This window comes from Notolepis coatsorum, assembly GCF_963971535.1.
Source record: "Notolepis coatsorum genome assembly, chromosome: 19".
In the NCBI taxonomy this organism is placed as follows: domain Eukaryota; kingdom Metazoa; phylum Chordata; class Actinopteri; order Aulopiformes; family Paralepididae; genus Notolepis; species Notolepis coatsorum.
The window spans coordinates 43,272,616-43,292,366 of record NC_140183.1 but is presented as its reverse complement, the minus strand read 5'-3'; the positions used below and the strand labels follow the sequence as shown (position 1 = coordinate 43,292,366).

At 45.9% G+C, this 19,751-nt stretch overlaps 1 protein-coding gene across 1 annotated transcript in view; it reads left to right on the top strand.

Annotated features, from left to right (window-relative positions):
* Positions 1–19,751, top strand: part of satb1b (SATB homeobox 1b) — a 119,346-nt gene that overhangs the window by 26,023 nt on the left and 73,572 nt on the right. The window contains exons 6-8 of the mRNA XM_084336429.1: positions 1,015–1,138; positions 12,002–12,113; positions 13,231–13,308. Of these exons, the coding sequence (XP_084192555.1) occupies positions 1,015–1,138; positions 12,002–12,113; positions 13,231–13,308 (314 nt within the window). The remainder of the gene's footprint in view (positions 1–1,014; positions 1,139–12,001; positions 12,114–13,230; positions 13,309–19,751) is intronic.

The window sequence follows — 19,751 nt, the reverse complement described above, 5'->3', positions numbered from 1 at the left end:
CACACACACACACACACACACACACACACACACACACACACACACACACACGTCCCTCTCACTTTAAAGTACTGTGACCTCAGTTCACGTGGGCAACTCGGTTCCGTACTCCTTTCGTGTGACGCTTGCAATACAACACAGGCCGCCATGCGCCCTGTCCATGTGAGATACGTTTTCTCACCCGCCCAACCTCCACCTAGCCACCACCCACCCACCTGTTAATAGCATCTGATTTTAGAAATAGTGGAACCATACCTCTAAATACCATTTAATCTTGCGGCTTTAGTGTCGATCGCAGCTGGGCACACCCAATCTTTTTCTATAATTATTCGATACCAAATCTTTTATTTCATTATTATTATTTTCTTCAGCCATCGTGGCCATAGTTTCTGTGTTGTTGTCGTGGTGTTCCCTCTATCCTGCCGCAGCAGACGCCCGGAACACCTTAAATTGTTTCACCGAGCACAACGAGCCAAGGAAGGTAGAAGTAACAGGAAATAATAGTCGCCACATGCAGCTGATGTATAATTCATGCATCAATACAGCAGATGTGTTGTATAAAGTAATTAACTAATCAGAACAATCAGGAGAGAGAGAGCAGGCAGGCGAGGGAGAGAGAGTGAGGGGGAGAGAGGGAGAGAGAGGGAGAGAGAGAGAGGGAGAGAGAGCGGGCAGGCGAGGGAGAGAGTGAGAGAGCAATCTCCCAGATGCATCTGCTTGATGCGCCAAATGAAATCTGTCTGTCTTGGGAGGGGTGCTTGCAGCAGGGAAAGCAAGCGAGCAAAGGCCCTCATGTGCTCAGCTCTCTCTCTCTCTCTCTCTCTCTCTCTCTCTCTCTCTCTCTCTCTCTTTTAGTCTCTCTCTCTGTTCTCTCTGTTCATCTCTGACTTTCCCCCCCCTCTCCTCACACCTCCCCTTTTCCCTCATCCCCCCTCTCCCTTTCCATCTTGTTCTCTCTCTTTAAACCCCTCTCTCTCTCTCTCCTCCCTCCCCCCCTTTCTGTTCTCTCCACAGTTGTCCTAAGCTGGAGGACCTACCACCAGAGCAGTGGAGCCACTCTACAGTAAGAAATGCCCTCAAGGAGTTACTCAAAGACATGAACCAGAGCTCTCTGGCTAAAGAATGCCCTTTATCACAGGTGCTGGAGCCTTCAAACCCCTCCCCTCTCCTCTCCCCTGTTCTACTAACACGCAACAAAACAAGTGCCCCCCCCTCCCCAACCACCCCACCTCCACCACTCACTCACCCTCATCACCCCTTCATTTATCAAATGCCCAGAGTTTGATCGAGTGGAAAATACAGAATTGCCATAGAAATCCAAATCAATGGCCATTGTCGTCCGTTTTTGGTGCATGATTTAAAAAGAAAAACGTGTGATTGTGTGCGGCAGCAGAGGTGTCGTACGTGGGAGTTATTGTTGGGTGGCTAACAATGGAGCAAAATAATCTTGATTTTGTTTTTGTTTGTTTACGGTTGTTTTTATTTCATCAGGCTAGAGGAATGTATGTCGGTACTGTCTGTTGTGTAGTGGTGTTGTGTAATCGGGTTGTGTAGTTGTCGCCTGGAGATTGTGAGGGATATATTGTATTAGCTGCCACTGTACTCTGTATATCAAATGGGCTGCTTTGATGTGAATGGAATGAAATGCCAGTATTTCTCTCACTGGAGCCAATGGAGTCTGTGTGTGTGTGTGTGTGTGTGTGTGTGTATAGGAGTGTGTGTGTGTATATATGAGTGTGTGTGTGTGTGTGTGTGTGTGTGTGTGTGTGTGTGTGTGCCCACATGATATAAAGCCATCTCTCCTCCTAGGCCACCGTATGGTCACCTGGAGGCCCTCACTGCACTGTGTGTGTGTGTCGCATGTGTGTTCATTTTTGTGTGTGTTTGTGTGTTTAGCTGGGCATGAGCGGCGCTGTGATGATGTAAAGAGTCCCAGGGTGGCGTTCAGGCAGAGCCCAGCCCGGCCCGGTAATCACCCTGTTTACGGTCCATATGTGAAGACGCTTCCTCACACACGGTATCCACTAGCTCAGAGGATCACACACACACACACACACACACACACACACACACACACACACACACACACACACACACACACACACACACACACACACACACACACACACACACACACACACACACACACACACACACACACACACACACACACACACACACACACACACACACACACACACACACACACACACACTGTGCTTTGTGATGGTTACAGTCACTGTTTTGCTAACGTGTGCCGACGTAAAGATTTTCACACACTCGATTCGTTGGAGATGGAGACACAATCGGTCCTTTCTAGCCCCACCGCCAGCCATAACGGTACATTTATGTGCCATTATACGGTATGGTAAGTTTCTATGGTATGGATATTCAGCAGCCACTGTGACCTCTCGTTAAGTGCGAGTCAGCAGGAGTTTGGCGGCACGGTTAAAGTGCGGTGTGCTTCCCATCCGCTGCTTCCTTGTGATGCTACAACTCGCACCTTTGTTTGTTGGCTGCGTTTTGTGACCCTCCTCTTAAGCCTGTCAAGTCCCGCCTCCTGTAGATACTGTTGCTATGGACACGAGGCCCTCTATCATCAGTGAATTATGGTGAGAAAAACTTGAGATGGTGTGTTTGTGCCTCCAAGTTACATGACACAGTAAAATGTCCTGAATTTCCCCAAGGGGATCAATAAAGGAATATCTTATCTTAATTACCAGTGAGACATTGGGAAATAACAATGATACTAGTTTACGAGTTTTGACGTTTCATGGCGAGAGAGTATGTCGGTAATAAAATGATATATTTCATTATTATATCATAAAATATTTATAGTTAGTTTTACTTATAGTTAGTTATATAGTTATGTTTGGTATCGTGCTTCCCAGATACAGTTGAAGGTCAGCATCACAAGCCCCTCCCCCTCATCCCAACACACCTGTAAATGCATTCCAAAGTACTATAACGGTACATTGACCGCACATTGTTCGCATATAATATTTATATTGTTCAGTGTGACATCAGAGTAGTAAAGATGATTGGTGGATCACAACCCAATGGAGATCACTAGTGTTGCTGTTTTGAAGAACCAATACTAGTATAGAAATCCAAGCAAAGTGACTTGATTTGCTGCAATTTTTTTGTCCAAATAACAACAACAAAAAGTCCATGCTGTTTAGTAAAAGTGATGGATCACAAGTCCATGATGTTTAGTGACAGTGATGGATCAGATCAGTGTTCTGTATTGGCTGATACTGAAAGTTCAGGATCTGGAATCAGTATCGGCAGTGAAAAAGTGGTATTAGTGTGTCGCAATTTTTTTTCACTCAATCTGCTTATGTCAGTCTTTTCCAAGATGGCCGACATGACAGCGTTTGACATCTGTTACTCTGTGGGGGTTTTCTGTGGCCTGCTATGCCCAGAGAGCGTCAGTTTGTTTCCTCTAAAAAGCCTACTGGTTTCACTTCTCAGTTAGGATCATTAGTTTGTTGTCACCACACCGCCTCCGAGTATCCAGCCCTACATCTGGGCCAGTGATGTCAACACCTGTGTGTGTGTGTGTGTGGGGGGGGGGGGGGGCAGAGATGATTGGCACCTTTTTATAGGATTCGTGCCTCCTTGGGCGGCTAAGTGGCGTAGTGGGCAAGGCGCTCGCCACAAAATCTGGAGACGCTGGACTTGCCTGTTCAAGCCCAGCGCTCCACATTTGCTTTCAGTTTAGCTGGTCGTCCGTACTAATACACATTGGCCGTATTAGGGGGTGGGGAACTGATGGGTGGGGATCGGGCGTTGTGGACAGCGACTCCTACAGGTCGGTTGGTGTGCCTGCGCAGTAGAATCAGGAAGTGTCGGGGGCAGCGTGAGCCTCCCACGCGTTACTCCTCGCCACTGAGAGATCGAGCTGCGCAGGTGAAAAGATGCGACTGCTGTTACCTCAAGTACCGGAGGGGACTTGTGCTATGTATGACTTAGTCCACATTGCAGCCGGCTTGTGGGAGGCAAGAAACAGCGTTCGTGACAGGGGAGGGTTGAATTGGATGATACGAAATTGGGATGGGAGAAAATATAGAAAATGGGAGAAAAAGTGGATCAAAAAAAGGATTCGTGCCTCCTTAATATTCAGGAGTAAAAAGAGAAGTTAACTAGACGACAAGAAAGAAAGTCAGCCCACCTCTGAACAGGACTCTAAAAAGAGAGAGAGAGAAAGAACGTCAGCCCACCTCCGAACAGGACTCTAAAAAGAGAGGGGGAGAGAGAGAAAGAAAGTCAGCCCACCTCCGAACAGGACTCTAAAAAGAGAGGGGGAGAGAGATAAAGAAAGTCAGCCCACCTCCGAACTGGACTCTAAAAAGAGAGAGAGAGGCAGCCCACCTCCGAACAGGACTCTAAAAAGAGAGGGGGAGAGAGAGAGTCAGCCCACCTCTGAACTGGACTCTAAAAAGAGAGGGGGAGAGAGAGAGTCAGCCCACCTCCGAACTGGACTCTAAAAAGAGAGAGAGAGAGTCAGCCCACCTCCGAACAGGACTCTAAAAAGAGAGAGAGAGAAAGAACGTCAGCCCACCTCCGAACTGGACTCTAAAAAGAGAGAGAGAGAGTCAGCCCACCTCCGAACAGGACTCTAAAAAGAGAGGAGGAGAGAGAGAGTCAGCCCACCTCCGAACAGGACTCTAAAAAGAGAGGAGGAGAGAGAGAGTCAGCCCACCTCCGAACAGGACTCTAAAAAGAGAGGAGGAGAGAGAGAGTCAGCCCACCTCCGAACAGGACTCTAAAAAGAGAGGGGGAGAGAGAGAGTCAGCCCACCTCTGAACAGGACTCTAAAAAGAGAGGGCGAGAGAGAGAGTCAGCCCACCTCCGAACTGGACTCTAAAAAGAGAGAGAGAGAGTCAGCCCACCTCCGAACAGGACTCTAAAAAGAGAGGGGGAGAGAGAGAGTCAGCCCACCTCCGAACAGGACTCTAAAAAGAGAGGGGGAGAGAGAGAGAGTCAGCCCACCTCCGAACAGGACTCTAAAAAGAGAGGGCGAGAGAGAGAGTCAGCCCACCTCTGAACAGGACTCTAAAAAGCAAGGGAGGAGGGGGAGAGAGGCTTTTGTCCCAGGCTTTGTCAAACATTTAGTTTCATTCTTTTGTAGCAGGGAGTCATGCATTGTATGTTTAGCCTACAAATGGCCTGAAGAGTGTGTGTGTGTGGGGGGGGCACATGGGTGGGTGGGTTAGAAAGAGGAAGAGAGGGATAGGCAAGATCCCCAGAGGACCGAGTGTGTCTGAGCTTCCACACTGAGCTCTAGCTGGGGAACCTCTGACTCCATCTCACTCAGGCTTTTAGGGAGGTCTGCCTGGACCCTCCCCACCCTCTGCCTCTTCCTCGGAAACTATGGCAACAAAGGATCTCCCCCTCCCAACCCACCACCCGTCCCCTCCTCTTCTGGCAACCCCCCCCCCCCCCCCCACCCCCACCCCCTCTTCTCCCACTGGGCGGACCCTGATGGAGCAGCTGTTGTGTTGCGTAGCAGCAAATAGCCATCAAAATGCCATCTTTGTGGGGCCTTCGCCACCACTCCTGCCACAGGCTGAGGTAGCACAGCACGTTTGTGTGTGTGTGTGTGTGTGTGTGTGTGTGTGTGTGTGTGTGTGTGTGTGTGTCTGTGTGTGTGTGTGTGTGTCTGTGTGTGTGTGTGTGTGTGTGTGTGTGTGTGTGTGTGTGTGTGTGTGTGTGTGTGTGTGTGTGTGTGTGTGTGTGTGTGTGTGTGTGTGTGTGTGTGTGTAACGAGGGGGGAGGGGGGACGGTGGTCAGTCCGATTGTCCGATTGCTGGTGGAGCCATAATTGAGCTGTGTTAGATGATGAGGGAGAGAGGGAGCATTTAGAAATGGGTTACACTGCTTCCCCAGTTGACTCAATGCATCAGGCGTAGTTGTGTGTGCATGCATGCACAGGGTTTCTATGCAGTATGGAAACATGGAATTAGATTTAGTTCATTTCCAGGTCTGGATAAGTATACAATAAAAAATTAAAAAAAGTATTGATAAAGAGTATGGTCTAGCATTACTTAATTGTCAGCGGTGGTGCTGTCATTATTTCATAGCCTAGGACAGCATCTTTGCATGTGTCCAGATTTCCTGAATTAAAGTAGACTAATAGAAAGGGTGATCTATATCTATGTTCCTATTAATCTGTAGGCCTACATCTGTCCCTGATTATAGCCTTTTGCATCTAGCAATGATTAATAGTCTACACATGATGAATTATGTGCCTTATGTGCATGATGAACACATTATTATAGAAATATTTACATTGTGACTGTTTGTCGATTGAGAGCATGACTGATCTTTAGACATGTTGTATAGTCTACACCCACCTAGCCACTGTAGTCTACACCCACCTAGCCACTGTAGTCTACACCCACCTAGCCACTGTAGTCTACACCCACCTAGCCACTGTAGTCTACACCCACCTAGCCACTGTAGTCTACACCCACCTACAGTAGTAGCCACTGTAGTCTACACCCACCTAGCCACTGTAGTCTACACCCACCTAGCCACTGTAGTCTACACCCACCTAGCCACTGTAGTCTACACCCACCTACAGTAGTAGCCACTGTAGTCTACACCCAGACCCACGATGGGACACAGCATTATGCACGTGCACGACATACACACAGTGGTAATGGCTATAAGGGTAAGTGGTATTGTTCATCTAACAGTGCTGAATTTGAGTGCATATTAGTATAGTCATAGTAGCATAGCATGACTGTGGTGGGAAGTTTGTTCCACCACCCTGGAGTGAGGACAGAGAATAGCCTGCTTCATTTCAATCATCCCCCAGGAGCCTGAACAGGAATGAGTCTCAGGCCATGTTTAGACGGGAACGCTCGCGGGTGAAACCGGCAAAATATTTCTTCGAATGTGCCTTTTGTTTAAACGGCAACAGCGTTTTTGCGGGGAGAATCCGCAAAAAAGTGACACCACCTTCCTGGGTGGAAATCCTAGAAATGATAAACCTTTGCGCTATCATCTGAACAGTCAAACCGCATAAAACTATGACGAAAGGGTTCTCAAGGCTCTCGTTGCGTACTGCTTACATCACATGCATGCGCCAGTAACCTAGAAGCGTAAACAAAGCATGTCTGATTCTATCCATGGCGATCACCTGATGGCTACATTGGCAGTACTTTTAAATACACAAGAATCTGTCCCGCGGCTATCGCAACTATTAGTGACTGGAGCCACTGTCTGTGAGTGACTCTGCTTTGGTCCAATCACATTCCCCCACCCACAGTCTGCGAATCAGAGGCAGAGTAGGGAGGGTCTTCACAGCACGTCATGTGACATATGCGCCAATCGTGTGACAGCGGGGCTCCGTCGTCTCGAGTCTTTACAGCCTCGTCTGCATGCAGAATTCCATCCCAAAACACTAGTCTAAACGCAACATTAAAAGTGAGACCGCAAGACGACTTCTGTTCAGACTCTCTCCGTCTAAACATGGCCTCAGGTGGCGAGAAGATGCAGAGCATAGGGGTCTTGAGGGTGTGTAGTTAGAGACCACTGACCGGAGGTAGGGAGGAGCCATTCCTTTGTTGCACAGAAGGCCAGGTCAAGAATTTTGAAGCAGATTTGTGCAGCTCTCTGAGAAGTGGGGTGATGTGGGCTGACTTTGATAGGTTGTGATCAGGCAAGTCACAGGCTTCTTGGCGATAGGAAAGAGCTTGAGGATCTCTCAGGTCAGGTGGATCTACCTAGCTGTCTGTAGGGTGATCTCTTGGGTCAGGTGGATCTACCTAGCTGTCTGTAGGGTGATCTCTCGGGTCAGGTGGATCTACCTAGCTGTCTGTAGGGTGATCTCTCGGGTCAGGTGGATCTACCTAGCTGTCTGTAGGGTGATCTCTCGGGTCAGGTGGATCTACCCAGCTGTCTGTAGGGTGATCTCTCTGGTCAGGTGGATTTACCTAGCTGTCTGTAGGGTGATCTCTCGGGTCAGGTGGATCTACCCAGCTGTCTGTAGGGTGATCTCTCGGGTCAGGTGGATCTACCTAGCTGTCTGTAGGGTGATCTCTCGGGTCAGGTGGATCTACCCAGCTGTCTGTAGGGTGATCTCTCGGGTCAGGTGGATCTACCCAGCTGTTTGTAGGGTGATCTCTCTGGTCAGGTGGATCTACCTAGCTGTCTGTAGGGTGATCTCTCGGGTCAGTTGGATCTACCTAGCTGTCTGTAGGGTGATCTCTCGGGTCAGGTGGATCTACCTAGCTGTCTGTAGGGTGATCTCTCGGGTCAGGTGGATCTACCTAGCTGTCTGTAGGGTGATCTCTCGGGACAGGTGGATCTACCTAGCTGTCTGTAGGGTGATCTCTCGGGTCAGGTGGATCTACCTAGCTGTCTGTAGGGTGATCTCTCGGGTCAGGTGGATCTACCTAGCTGTCTGTAGGGTGATCTCTCGGGTCAGGTGGATCTACCCAGCTGTCTGTAGGGTGATCTCTCGGGTCAGGTGGATCTACCCAGCTGTCTGTAGGGTGATCTCTCGGGTCGTCCTTCCTCAGAGAACTCCCACAGGTAAACTCCCTTGTCTTTGTTTGACGGCTGAGGAGAAGTTGACAGCCGCTACACTGCTGCTAAAGCAGCATGAAGTTATGTCCTGATTCTAATTACTAATGTCAGACACCTGTGGTTAACTGCTGGAATTTGGGGGAAGGGCTGAAAGACAACAATCAAACACTAGTATACTCAATGTATCAGCTGTACATTTTTGTGTTCTGTAAACGGAACAATAATGCAGCATTACTCATGCTTTATCTGCCCATAGGATGTGACCTCTCTGGCCGCTCAATTGGTACACAATAATTCTTTACAATATAACAGCTGTGGCCTGGCCCTGACGTTAACACCCGATTTAGCACAACAATGGCAGTACCATTTAAACCAGCTATCGAGAAATACTGTATTTAGCTGCCCGTAGGAGGTGACCTCTTTGGTGGCTCTTGTTACACAGTGATATAGTACATACATACATACATACATACATACATACATACATACATACATACATACATAGTATGTGTATGTGTGTCTGTATAGTGTGTACAATGTGTGTTACACTGTGCAGCACTTGTGTGTGTGTGTATGACACACTCAAGTTGGCGACTAGGTGCCTGCCCCCCCCCCTCCCCTCTCTCTCTCTCTCTCTCTCTCTCTCTCTCTCTCTCTCTCTCTCTCTCTCTCTCTCTCCCCCTCTCCCATGACGGAGAGTTGAGTAGATGTTTGGGGCTGATAGCAGCCCAGCGCCACTTCCTGGTCTCACTGATAAGCTCCCCGTGCTGCAGATGGCTATCACTTAAAGGCTCTGTGTGTGCCACACACACACACACACACACACACACACACACACACACACACACACACACACACACACACACACACACACACACACACACACACACACACACACACACACACACACACACACACACACACACACACACACACACACACACACACACACACACTCCTGCTCTCTCTCTCTCTCTCTCTCACACACACACACACACACACTCCTGCTCTCTCTCTCTCTCTCTCTCACACACACACACACACACACAAGCTACCTGTTGATGAGCGCTGGCACAAGCCTCCCACAGGCACGCCAGTGGCAGCAGAAATGCTGGTTATCTGCCTGATTTCACTTGTGTGTGTGTGCAGTTGTGTGAGAGAGAGAGAGCGAGAGAGAGACACAAATAGGTGTGTGTGTGAGAGAGAGAGAGAGGTGTGTGCGACCAAGCAAGTGAGAGAGAGTGTGTGTGTGTGTGTGTGTACATACACACACACAGCCCCCTGTGAGAGCTGGAGTGATGTATTGAGGGAGAGGGCTGATTAATGAGGAGCGTTTATTAGAACATCTGTGTCAAAGATGGTGGAGAGAGAGAGAGCGAGTGAGGGAGAGAGCGAGGGGGGAGAGACAGACAGAGAGACAGCGAGGGAGGTAGAGAGAGGGAGGGAGAGAAAGAGAGGGGGAGGGAGTGAGAGAGATACAGTGAGAGACGGAGAGAGGGAGGGGGAGAGGGAGACTTCAGTAGCACAGCCTTAGCCTAAATCTACTGTAAATAAAGTGTGCTAGGCATTAGGAGAAACGTTCATTATCCCTCCAACATAAAGGAGAATTCCTATTTCTTTCCCCCCTCATGTGATATTGATATGGTCTTGTGGACTAGTGTCATCAACAAGCCTGGCAAAACATTATTTTGAATTACAGAAGGAAAAGCGCATGTGTTCCATGTGTCACCTGCCTCTTCTGAATCATTCTGAATATATTTTTCACTAATACTGATACTGATACTGTATCAATTAAATAATAATGGCGAAAACCCTGAAGTAAAAAAATAATAATAATTATTATTCCACTGGCATTTCTTCACAAGTGCAGGCTTCTGTGTGAAGTACCTAGCTTTCTTTTTTTCCTTGTGGGGTTTTCTTCTCATGTTCCAATATCAAAAACAGACCCCCCTCGCCCCCCTCTCTTTTGTGTCTGTATAATAGCAGTGCCATTGAGGCATGACTCTTAACACGGCGCAGTACGACGGCATGACTCCACATCCAGCCTCTCTCTCTCTCTCTCTCTCTCTCTCTCTCTCTCTCTCTCTCTCTCTCTCTCTCTCTCTCTCTCTCTCTCTCTCTCTCTCTCTCTCTCTCTCTCTCTCTCTCTCTCTCTCTCTCTCTCTCTCTCTCTCTCTCTCTCTCTCTCGCTCTCTCTCTCTCTCTCTCTCGTTATCCAACAATAACCCAATTCCTCTGTCTGGCGGGCGCCCCGCCGCTCCAGCGCAGTACATTGCAACATCCGTACGGAGGTCAAGAGTTCAGAGTTCACCACCAGGTCTACAGTCGCCACCGCTGCACCGCATGGCTCCCACCTGCCAGCCCCTCCTCCTCCTCCTCTTGAGCTTGGAGGAGAGAGAGTGTGTGTATGTGTATATATATATATATATATATATATATATATATATATATATATATATATATATATATATAAAACAACGTCTTCTACCCAGCCTGGCTGTGTTGCCGCTCTGCCAGAAGGCTCCCCCGCCGTCCCTGAGCGCACATATTAAAGGAAATGATAAAGATGGCATACCTGTAATTTGAAAACAGATGGTTTCGCTCTTTTGAATATTTATAACAATCAAAAACAATTTTTCCTACCGCCACCCACTTTTGCTATTTGCCCGGAGGCCAGCAAGGTGTTAAAACATTCATTTTAATGAAACGGGAGGAGGGAGAGGGAGGAAGAAGGAGAATCTCAAAGACGGGTTGAAGTAAATATATATATAGAGAGAGAGAGAGAGAGGGCAAAGAGGAGACTATGAACGAGGTGTGTGTGGGGGGGGGGGCATATATGCGTTGGAGAGCTACATGCTCAGTGTGGCCTCATACCGCTTGAAGTTGTTGTTTTCTAACAGATTGCGTAAATAAAGAGAGGACGAAAAGAAAAAAGGCAGGGAAAATAAAACAAAAATAGAAATAAATCAGTTTACATCGCCGGAGTTCCAGATGACGATGTTTAATACGTCTGAACCTTCTTCTCCTCCTCACTCTTGATGTCGACATCAAGCTACTAATTCAAATTGAGCTTCTAATTTACCCTCCCTCCCTCCCCCAATCCCCCCGCCCACCCCCCCCCCCCCCCTCTTCACCCTCCGCCCCTCCCCTGAAATTAAACTTGTGTCAAACTCTACGGCATTTGATAAAGAGCGTTAGGCCTCCCTTTGATTTTCTTTTTATTCATTTATTGTTTTTGACTTGAGAAGACGAGATCAGAATGTCTGCATGTCTTGGTATTTGGCTTCTTTTATTGTGCAGGATCTCAGTGCATCCCCCGTCTTCTTATTTGTTTTGACAAAACGCATGTTTTACAAGCTTTAATATTATGTCTGCATTTTCCTCAATCAGGATCCTGAAGTCTCTGTTCCTCTCTCTCTATCTCTCTCTCTCTCTTTCTCTCAATCAATCTCTCTTTCAGAGTATGATCTCCTCCATTGTGAACAGCACTTACTATGCAAATGTGTCGGCGGCAAAGTGTCAGGAATTTGGTCGCTGGTATAAACATTTCAAGAAGACAAAAGATATGATGGGTAAGGACTGCAGAACAGAGCAATGTGTTACGCACGCGCACACACACACTAACATACACGTACACACACACACACACGCACGCACGCACATACACACACATACATACATGCACATACTGTACACACTCTCACATGCACACACAGGTACATACACACAAATTACTATTGTAATATACTCTCCACCCAGGATAGTTCAAAAAGCATTTGAATCGTATTATCTAATAATTCTGATGTTTCCGTGCACGCTGCTCAGGTAAAGACACGCGGTGTGCTTATTTTTGATTTATCCGTTAGAGTTTCACCTGGTTGTTCCCAGCAGAGGCAGATAGAGGTCTCTGACTGACCGTGCTCTAGCTTCCCACCAACAACAGTAGTAAGGACTGGCTACGGGGCCACCATGTTGGCCCTGACATCTATTTGATTTTCTTATCAAACTCAAAGGCATACGCGTTATATTATTTCCTAGTAATACTCCTTGACCCTGTCAGGAAATGGTGGGTCATAAAATTCCAGTTACCAGCGCAGGAGATGGACGGCTGATTTGATGTCTTCTGATTAAGCACAACACCGTGCCCTCGTGGTTAGATGATATTAGCTTTATCAATCTGTTCAGCAATATTTTCCCCCGCCACTAAGCCTCCGTTGATGGCAGTTGAGATATTATATCAGAATGTTTTCACAGCTTGCATGCAAACGTTCCGATCCTATCTGTTTTTTTTTTCACTTTACAAGACAACATGCGCCCACATCATCACTTACTTTTAAACCGACAGTATTCTCTTGTGGAACACATTTTACATAATACACATGAATGCATATACAGTATGAGTGTGTTTTAATGAACATACAATGTTTAAATGGAAAGGGAAAAAAGGTACTTAGGGATAGGATAGGGTGGATGTCCCACACAATGTTGAATGATATTTGTGGTTATTTTTGTGGAGCATGGAGTGAAGTGTACTGGTGTCTGCTTGGTGCTGGTCTGCTCTAGTTCACCTCTTGTCTTACCTGTACTTAATATTGTCAACCTTAGAAAGCATTAACCATTGTCCCCCCTCCCCCCACCTCCACACTTTGTGTCTGTGTGTGTGTGTGTCCGCTCATCCACCCCGTGCAGGAATGCGCCAACCCTCCCAGCTGGAGGGCTACCTGGGGACGTGTGTCCTCCGCGAGAGTCCGCGCGCCAATGCACTAGGTATGTCACATCACGGGCACACACACACACACACACACACACACACACACACACACACACACACACACACACACACACACACACACACACACACACGCATACACCTACACACACTAGGGGTGTAACACAGCAAACTATACTGCTGTGACGATTTCAATAAAACAGACCATTCTGAGTCAATGGTATGCAGTGGCGTTGCGCAATATGTCGGGGCCCCCCCGCAGGGCAGACCACTCCCCTAAATCAAACCAAGCAGACCATGTACAGTATACAGTGGCTCGGCGGCCCGATCAAACCAAGCAGACCATGTACAGTATACAGTGGCTCGGCGGCCCGATCAAACCAAGCAGACCATGTACAGCAGTGGTGCCCAACCAGTCGATCGCGATCGACAGGTAGATCGCGGGCTGATTTCAAGTAGATCTCGATTAATAAAATTAGATTAATTTTTTTTTCTTTTTTTCTTTTGTGCAAAATCAACTCTGCCTCTCCTTGTTAACTACAACAAGCAATGCTGTTTGTTATTTAAGATGAGGTCGGACTCGGCACTGACAGATTTGTGTTCATTATGCTGCTTTTATAAAGCCTCAAATGACGGCTTACAATATACAATTTTGGCTGGTAGCTCTCGGCTAGGTGGTAAATTAAAAAGTAGATCTTGGTTCAAAAACGGTTGGGCACCCCTGATGTACAGTATACAGTGGCTCGGCGGCCCCTGATCAAACCAAGCAGACCATGTACAGTATGGCTCGGGCCCATCAAAAAATAACACAGTATGCTATGACTGGCCCCTGTAAATGTCCTAACACAACCCCCTCAATGTACAGTAAATGACCAAGTATGGTTTTGTCAATATTCCAATGTACAGTTTTGTTTGTACAGTTGTACAGTGTATGTCCCCCACCCCCACCTCCAATGTACAGTCCCCCCCCCCTACCCAACCTCCTCCAATGTACAGTTTCTACGTCAAATGTATATACTCCCTTTTCTGGACTATTTTTATATCACAAACAGTACTGTATTTGCAAGTCTGGTACATGTCATAAATGTATAGATGTAGCAGTACTGTCTATCTGTATGTCATGTATGTCATATATGTTATGATGAATTGAAAATGGGGGACCCTGATGTAAACAAGACGAAAGTCTTTCTCTGGTCTGCATCCCCTTAACAATTGTATGTATTGAGCTGTACTGTACTGTACCCATTCTGCAATCTGTTAATAAAGTTTTACAATTCAATTAACGGCAGCATGTGTAGACAATAGACAGACAGTGAAAACAAAGTTCTCCTCCAAGTCCTGTGGGTATTGTCTCCTCAACGTTTCTGCAGCTGAGCGAATTGCAGTTCTGCTCAATGAATGAATCCGAGAGGAATCAGAATTTCCCCTCTAACTAGTGCTATATGCTTCATTGCGTCATTAATAAAGTTTTCAATCAAACAATGCCGTTTGTTTAGACATTCACAAGACTTGCATAACGTTACTGCACGGTGGCAGTTTAAACAACAACATTATTATTGTCCCTTACCTTAGATGCGCCGCGCCTGCTGCATGCATCCCACAATGTCATCTTTTCCATTCATTCATTCCAGATAGGGCCATGGAGAGGCATTGTTGTTATTGATATCATCTTCATCAATGCCATCAGCCCTGTTTAGACATTCACAAGACTTGCATAACGTTACAACATAACGTTAGCTAGCAAGCAAGCAAGCTAGTTGACAATATCTCCTTCCTCCATTGCAACGCTATCTACAGTACTAGAGAATTCAAAGTGCCCGCGAGGCGATGACGTTGTTGTTGTTGTCACGTTTAGCTTTTATCGCAGGTGTATATATATATCATCAAACGATGCACAATAAGTTCATGAACAATAACAAAACACTCCACCCTGGGCCTGATAGCTGCGGTGGTAGCCCTTTAGCTACGTTAGCTCCAACAAGTTATCTTCTTAAACTGAGATACAAATTATTTTGTAAACAAGCTCGCTGCAGAGCCGCAGTACGGCACAAGAGAAACCATTATCTGATTGGGCCACAAGGCTGTCAATCATGCTAGCTGCAGAGCCGCAGAGCAGCAAAAGAGAAACCATTAGCTGATTGGATAACAAGGCTGTCAATCATTCAATCCACCATTCAATGGCAAGAGTCTAACTGCACAGACCGTGCTTAGATGACGTTAATAGCCTATTTTGATTGGCTATTATTTATTATTTATTTAACCCTGGTCAACCTGTGCAGATATTCTGCACGAATAATTACTGCAGTGCAGGCCTGCTCAGAGCGGTCAATTTTGGCCATTTTTGAAGAAAACATTTATAATAAAAAAATTATAATAATAATAAAAAAAAAAAATATATATATATATATATATATATATATATATATAGGTATATGTAAATTAATAATAATTATGAATTATGAGTGAATTTGTATTTCACGTGTTGTCATAGAGAAACCTCCACTGTTGTAACGGTACCTCGGTATTGGGGTCACGGTTCGGTACGAGTTTGGTACAACAGAAAAAAATTTATAATAATTATTATTAATATAATTTCTTTTTCATTTTTTTAAAATTTTTTAAAAATGTATTTATGATAATTATTATAATTATTATTATTAAATGGAATAATTTTCTATAGGCTTGCCGTGGTAGTCAGTGATACTGGTGTCATTCAGTGGTGAATATTCATGGAAGCCAAGGGAAGCCAAGCTTCCCCAAAAATAGAAACAGTAAAAAAATAAATAGAAAATAATAAATAATATATTTAAAAAAAAATTTTTTATAGTTTACAATAATAATTATTTTTTTTCATCTCTGTGTTATAATAATTGTCTCCCTCCTCACTCTTTAACACTGTCACTGACTCAGGCAGTCTGCTCAGCATTATTTGATTGACATGGAGGCTTTGAGAATTAGGGCGGGTTCTCGCATCCTACATATTAGATGTTATCCAATAAGATTCAAGCTTAATTCAATGGGTTGGGCTTAGGGCCTACGCCATTAACACGGCCGCAGACTGGGACTAGGTTAGAGAAGCGAAACACTCCTTGGCTTCAATCTAATTTGCCGCCGGAGCCAGAGAGTCCCCACCATATTGACCAATCAAATCACATTAAAAGCTAAACATGACGTCATCACCAGGCCGGGAAGGGACGCACTTTTAATGTTGAAATGATAACTACAAGCAAGTCGGAACTGAATGGCTAACTGAATGGCTAACTGGTTGGGCTAAACAGAGTTGGAGATATTTCAAGATGCAAGAGGTTTATTTTTGGCCAGAGGACTTTTCCTGGATTTCCTGGATCCTTGGATACCAAGGTAAGCCTATGGTACTGCATAGCTTGCCTGCTAGCTAAGCTAACTAAAGTTAGTGACTGTGTGTAAACAAACGGCATTGTTTGATTGATTGATTGAAAACTTTATTTAAAGGCCAACCTCCAGCTTAAACCCTACTGATCAATTATGGGTAGTTTACATCATTGGTATATAATTCATTATTTATTTTTTTCCATTTGACACCGGAAATGCCACTCTGAAAGAGTTAAAAAGGTCCACGCACGAATAACATGCACGCGCGAATCAAAAAAGCTTATCAAACGCCGACGTCACAACAGGACACAGGTGCATATTAATGAGCCGAATCTAATGTTGCTTTTCCACTAAAATAAAGTACTCAGTTTGTCTCCGTGTGGGGAGGCGGGGCTGCTGGTGATCAGCATGAGAGCTCCAGAAATGTCACGTGAAAAACTGCAGACCACTGATTGGTCAGAAGAGAGACGCGTCACTGTCTGGAGAGTCGATGGATGTCTTATGTATGTTTGCAGCACGAAACAAGTGCAATAAAAAAGGATACAGTCACTGTGTATTCTGCCTCATTTATTGATGAAACAAAACCGACATCAACACAATTTGCCACCGAGCGGAGAGTTTAGTCTGACAAAAAGATCGCTGATTAGTTACGCTTGTTGTTGGGGTTAGGGACAAGTGGTAACGTTAGTTAGCCTAATGCTAACGTTAGCAGATAGACACGAGAGGCTAGGTAACGTTAAAGCTTGTAGAATAGACACAATGAGGTAACATTAGCGTTAGCATAATAGACACAACGAGAGTCTGGTTAATGTTGTTATTGATTGAATGAAAACTGTGTTTTACTCTGGCTTGCCAAGCTCATCATAGCCCCTTTCGTGACTGATGCACCGAGTGAATCCACAGTCACTTGCTCCTTAATAGGAAACCAACCTAGATTTACCATGAAGGACTGGTTCTGGCCGAACCGTTCGTTATACAAGTATCACAGAGACATTTCAAATGTACTCACAGTTGCACGAGGGTTTCGGACAGAGATACGGGATGGTTTGAAAGCTCTGCGTTGCTAATAAACATTTTAAATATTTTTTATAAACTGCTCAAAACGGCATTATTTCCGGCGTTGGCTGCCTGGTGTGATCACAGCGCATGCGCATCATGCACCCAACGCCGGAAATAATGCTCCGCCTCCTTGCTACTGCCTGTGACTCACAGAGCCCCCTGGTGACCAACACCTGTTGTGACGACATTACACGCGCACGTTATGAACCATTGATTAAAATATGCACGTGCGTGGTGATTGTGTTGGGCAGACAAAATGTTTTGATAAAAACGCTAAAACTGGGTCAATTTCAATACTTTTTTTCCCAATTCTTCATGAAAGTCACTGTTGGCCTAGTCCACATTGTTTATTGAACAAAAATACAACGTGGAGGTTGACCTTTAACAGATTGCAGAATGGGTACAATACAGTACGGCTCAATACACACAATTGTTAAGGGGATGCAGACCAGAGAAAGACTTTCGTCTTGTTTACATCAGGGTCCCCCATTTTCAAGCCATCCTAGGTTGTCAAAGTGGGCAGGGGTGAGGTGGGTTCTAGGAGTGAGGTTAAGCAGTAGTATGACCAGTTTGTTTTGTGATGTTTGTAATCTTGTTTTTAGTGCCTTTGAGGTGCTTTGGTACCATGAGGTGCAAGCATAGTCGTAGTACCCTTGAATTAGAGCTCCTGTTAGAGTCTTCAGGGTATTCTTGTTTGCCAGAGAGGAGATCCAGTATATCCCATAATAATTAATCATTAATAATTAATGCAAATGATTGTCAGTGCACACTGTCCTTTATAAACTAAACTAAAGGTGCATAAATTATGCATTACTATATTTCATCACAATATAATAGATATAGCTAGGCTACTGACATTGTGATAATGTCAGTAGTAGCTATAGCTGTATCTATTGTTTTCACTTGAAATGTGTATTTTTATTTAGTGTGCATTTTTATTTTGTCACAATATTATTTGGCTTAAATATAATAAAAAAAAATTATTAATAATTCCGGCGGGGGAGAATGTTGATGTGTTTGTTGGCGCCTGTGTGTGTGTGTCGGCGACGCGTGTGTGTGTGTCTTTCCATTGGTTTCATTTGGTTAACGTTATTGGGCGAACAAGAAAACAAAAGAAAACTGTAAAATTGTAATGACCCTGCAGCTGTTCCAATGTAAATGTGCCTTTCTCCGTGCACTTTCGCCCGCTCTGAACTGAAGCCGGGGACTCAGTGTGCCGCGCGCTGTTCTCGCACGCATGTGCGACTGGTACCGTAAATTCGCCGGACGAATACACGTACCGTTACACCCCTAACATACACACATGCATACACCCACACATACTGTACACACACACTCACACACACATACACCCACACACACACATACACCCACACACGCACACACACACACTGTACACACACACACACACACACACACACACACACACACACACACACACACACACACACACACACACACACACACACACACACACACACAATCATTGATCATGATCACAATCATTAGCATACATTCACACACAACTCCCAGCATCCACGTGTCATGTCAGCCAACCCCAGCCGGAGAGGGAAAAAAACACACAACCCTTGGGTGCCCAGCGGTTGACCGCAGTGACGCCCCCCCCCCCCCCCCCCCATCTTAATATTTATGAAGGACTGCCGCCATGCCATGCGTGCCTGCAAATGGCAGCAGTGGGCAAACGTGGGGGTTTGGTGAAATGCCAAGCAGGGAGGGGGGGGGTTGGGGGGCGCGGCACCGGGTCACTCGTGTCTCCATTGTTGCCTTCAAATATGAATCTGCCTTCTTAACTGACCAGTTCACCAGCGAGGGAACGGGGAGGTGCTTTACTTAAATTAACACCTACTCACAGGTAATGGTATAGGAGTGAAGGTATTAGAAACCAGTGGTACCTGTGCATTTGAAGTGGCAGAGACCGTGCAGGGGACACGAGAGAGAGAGAGGGAGAGAGGGAGAGAGGGCCAGGCACCTAGTGGTGAGTTTAGATGCTTCACTCCCTTGTTCTCTCCCTCATTCCCTCTCTCTCTCTCTATCTCTGTCTCTCGCCCTC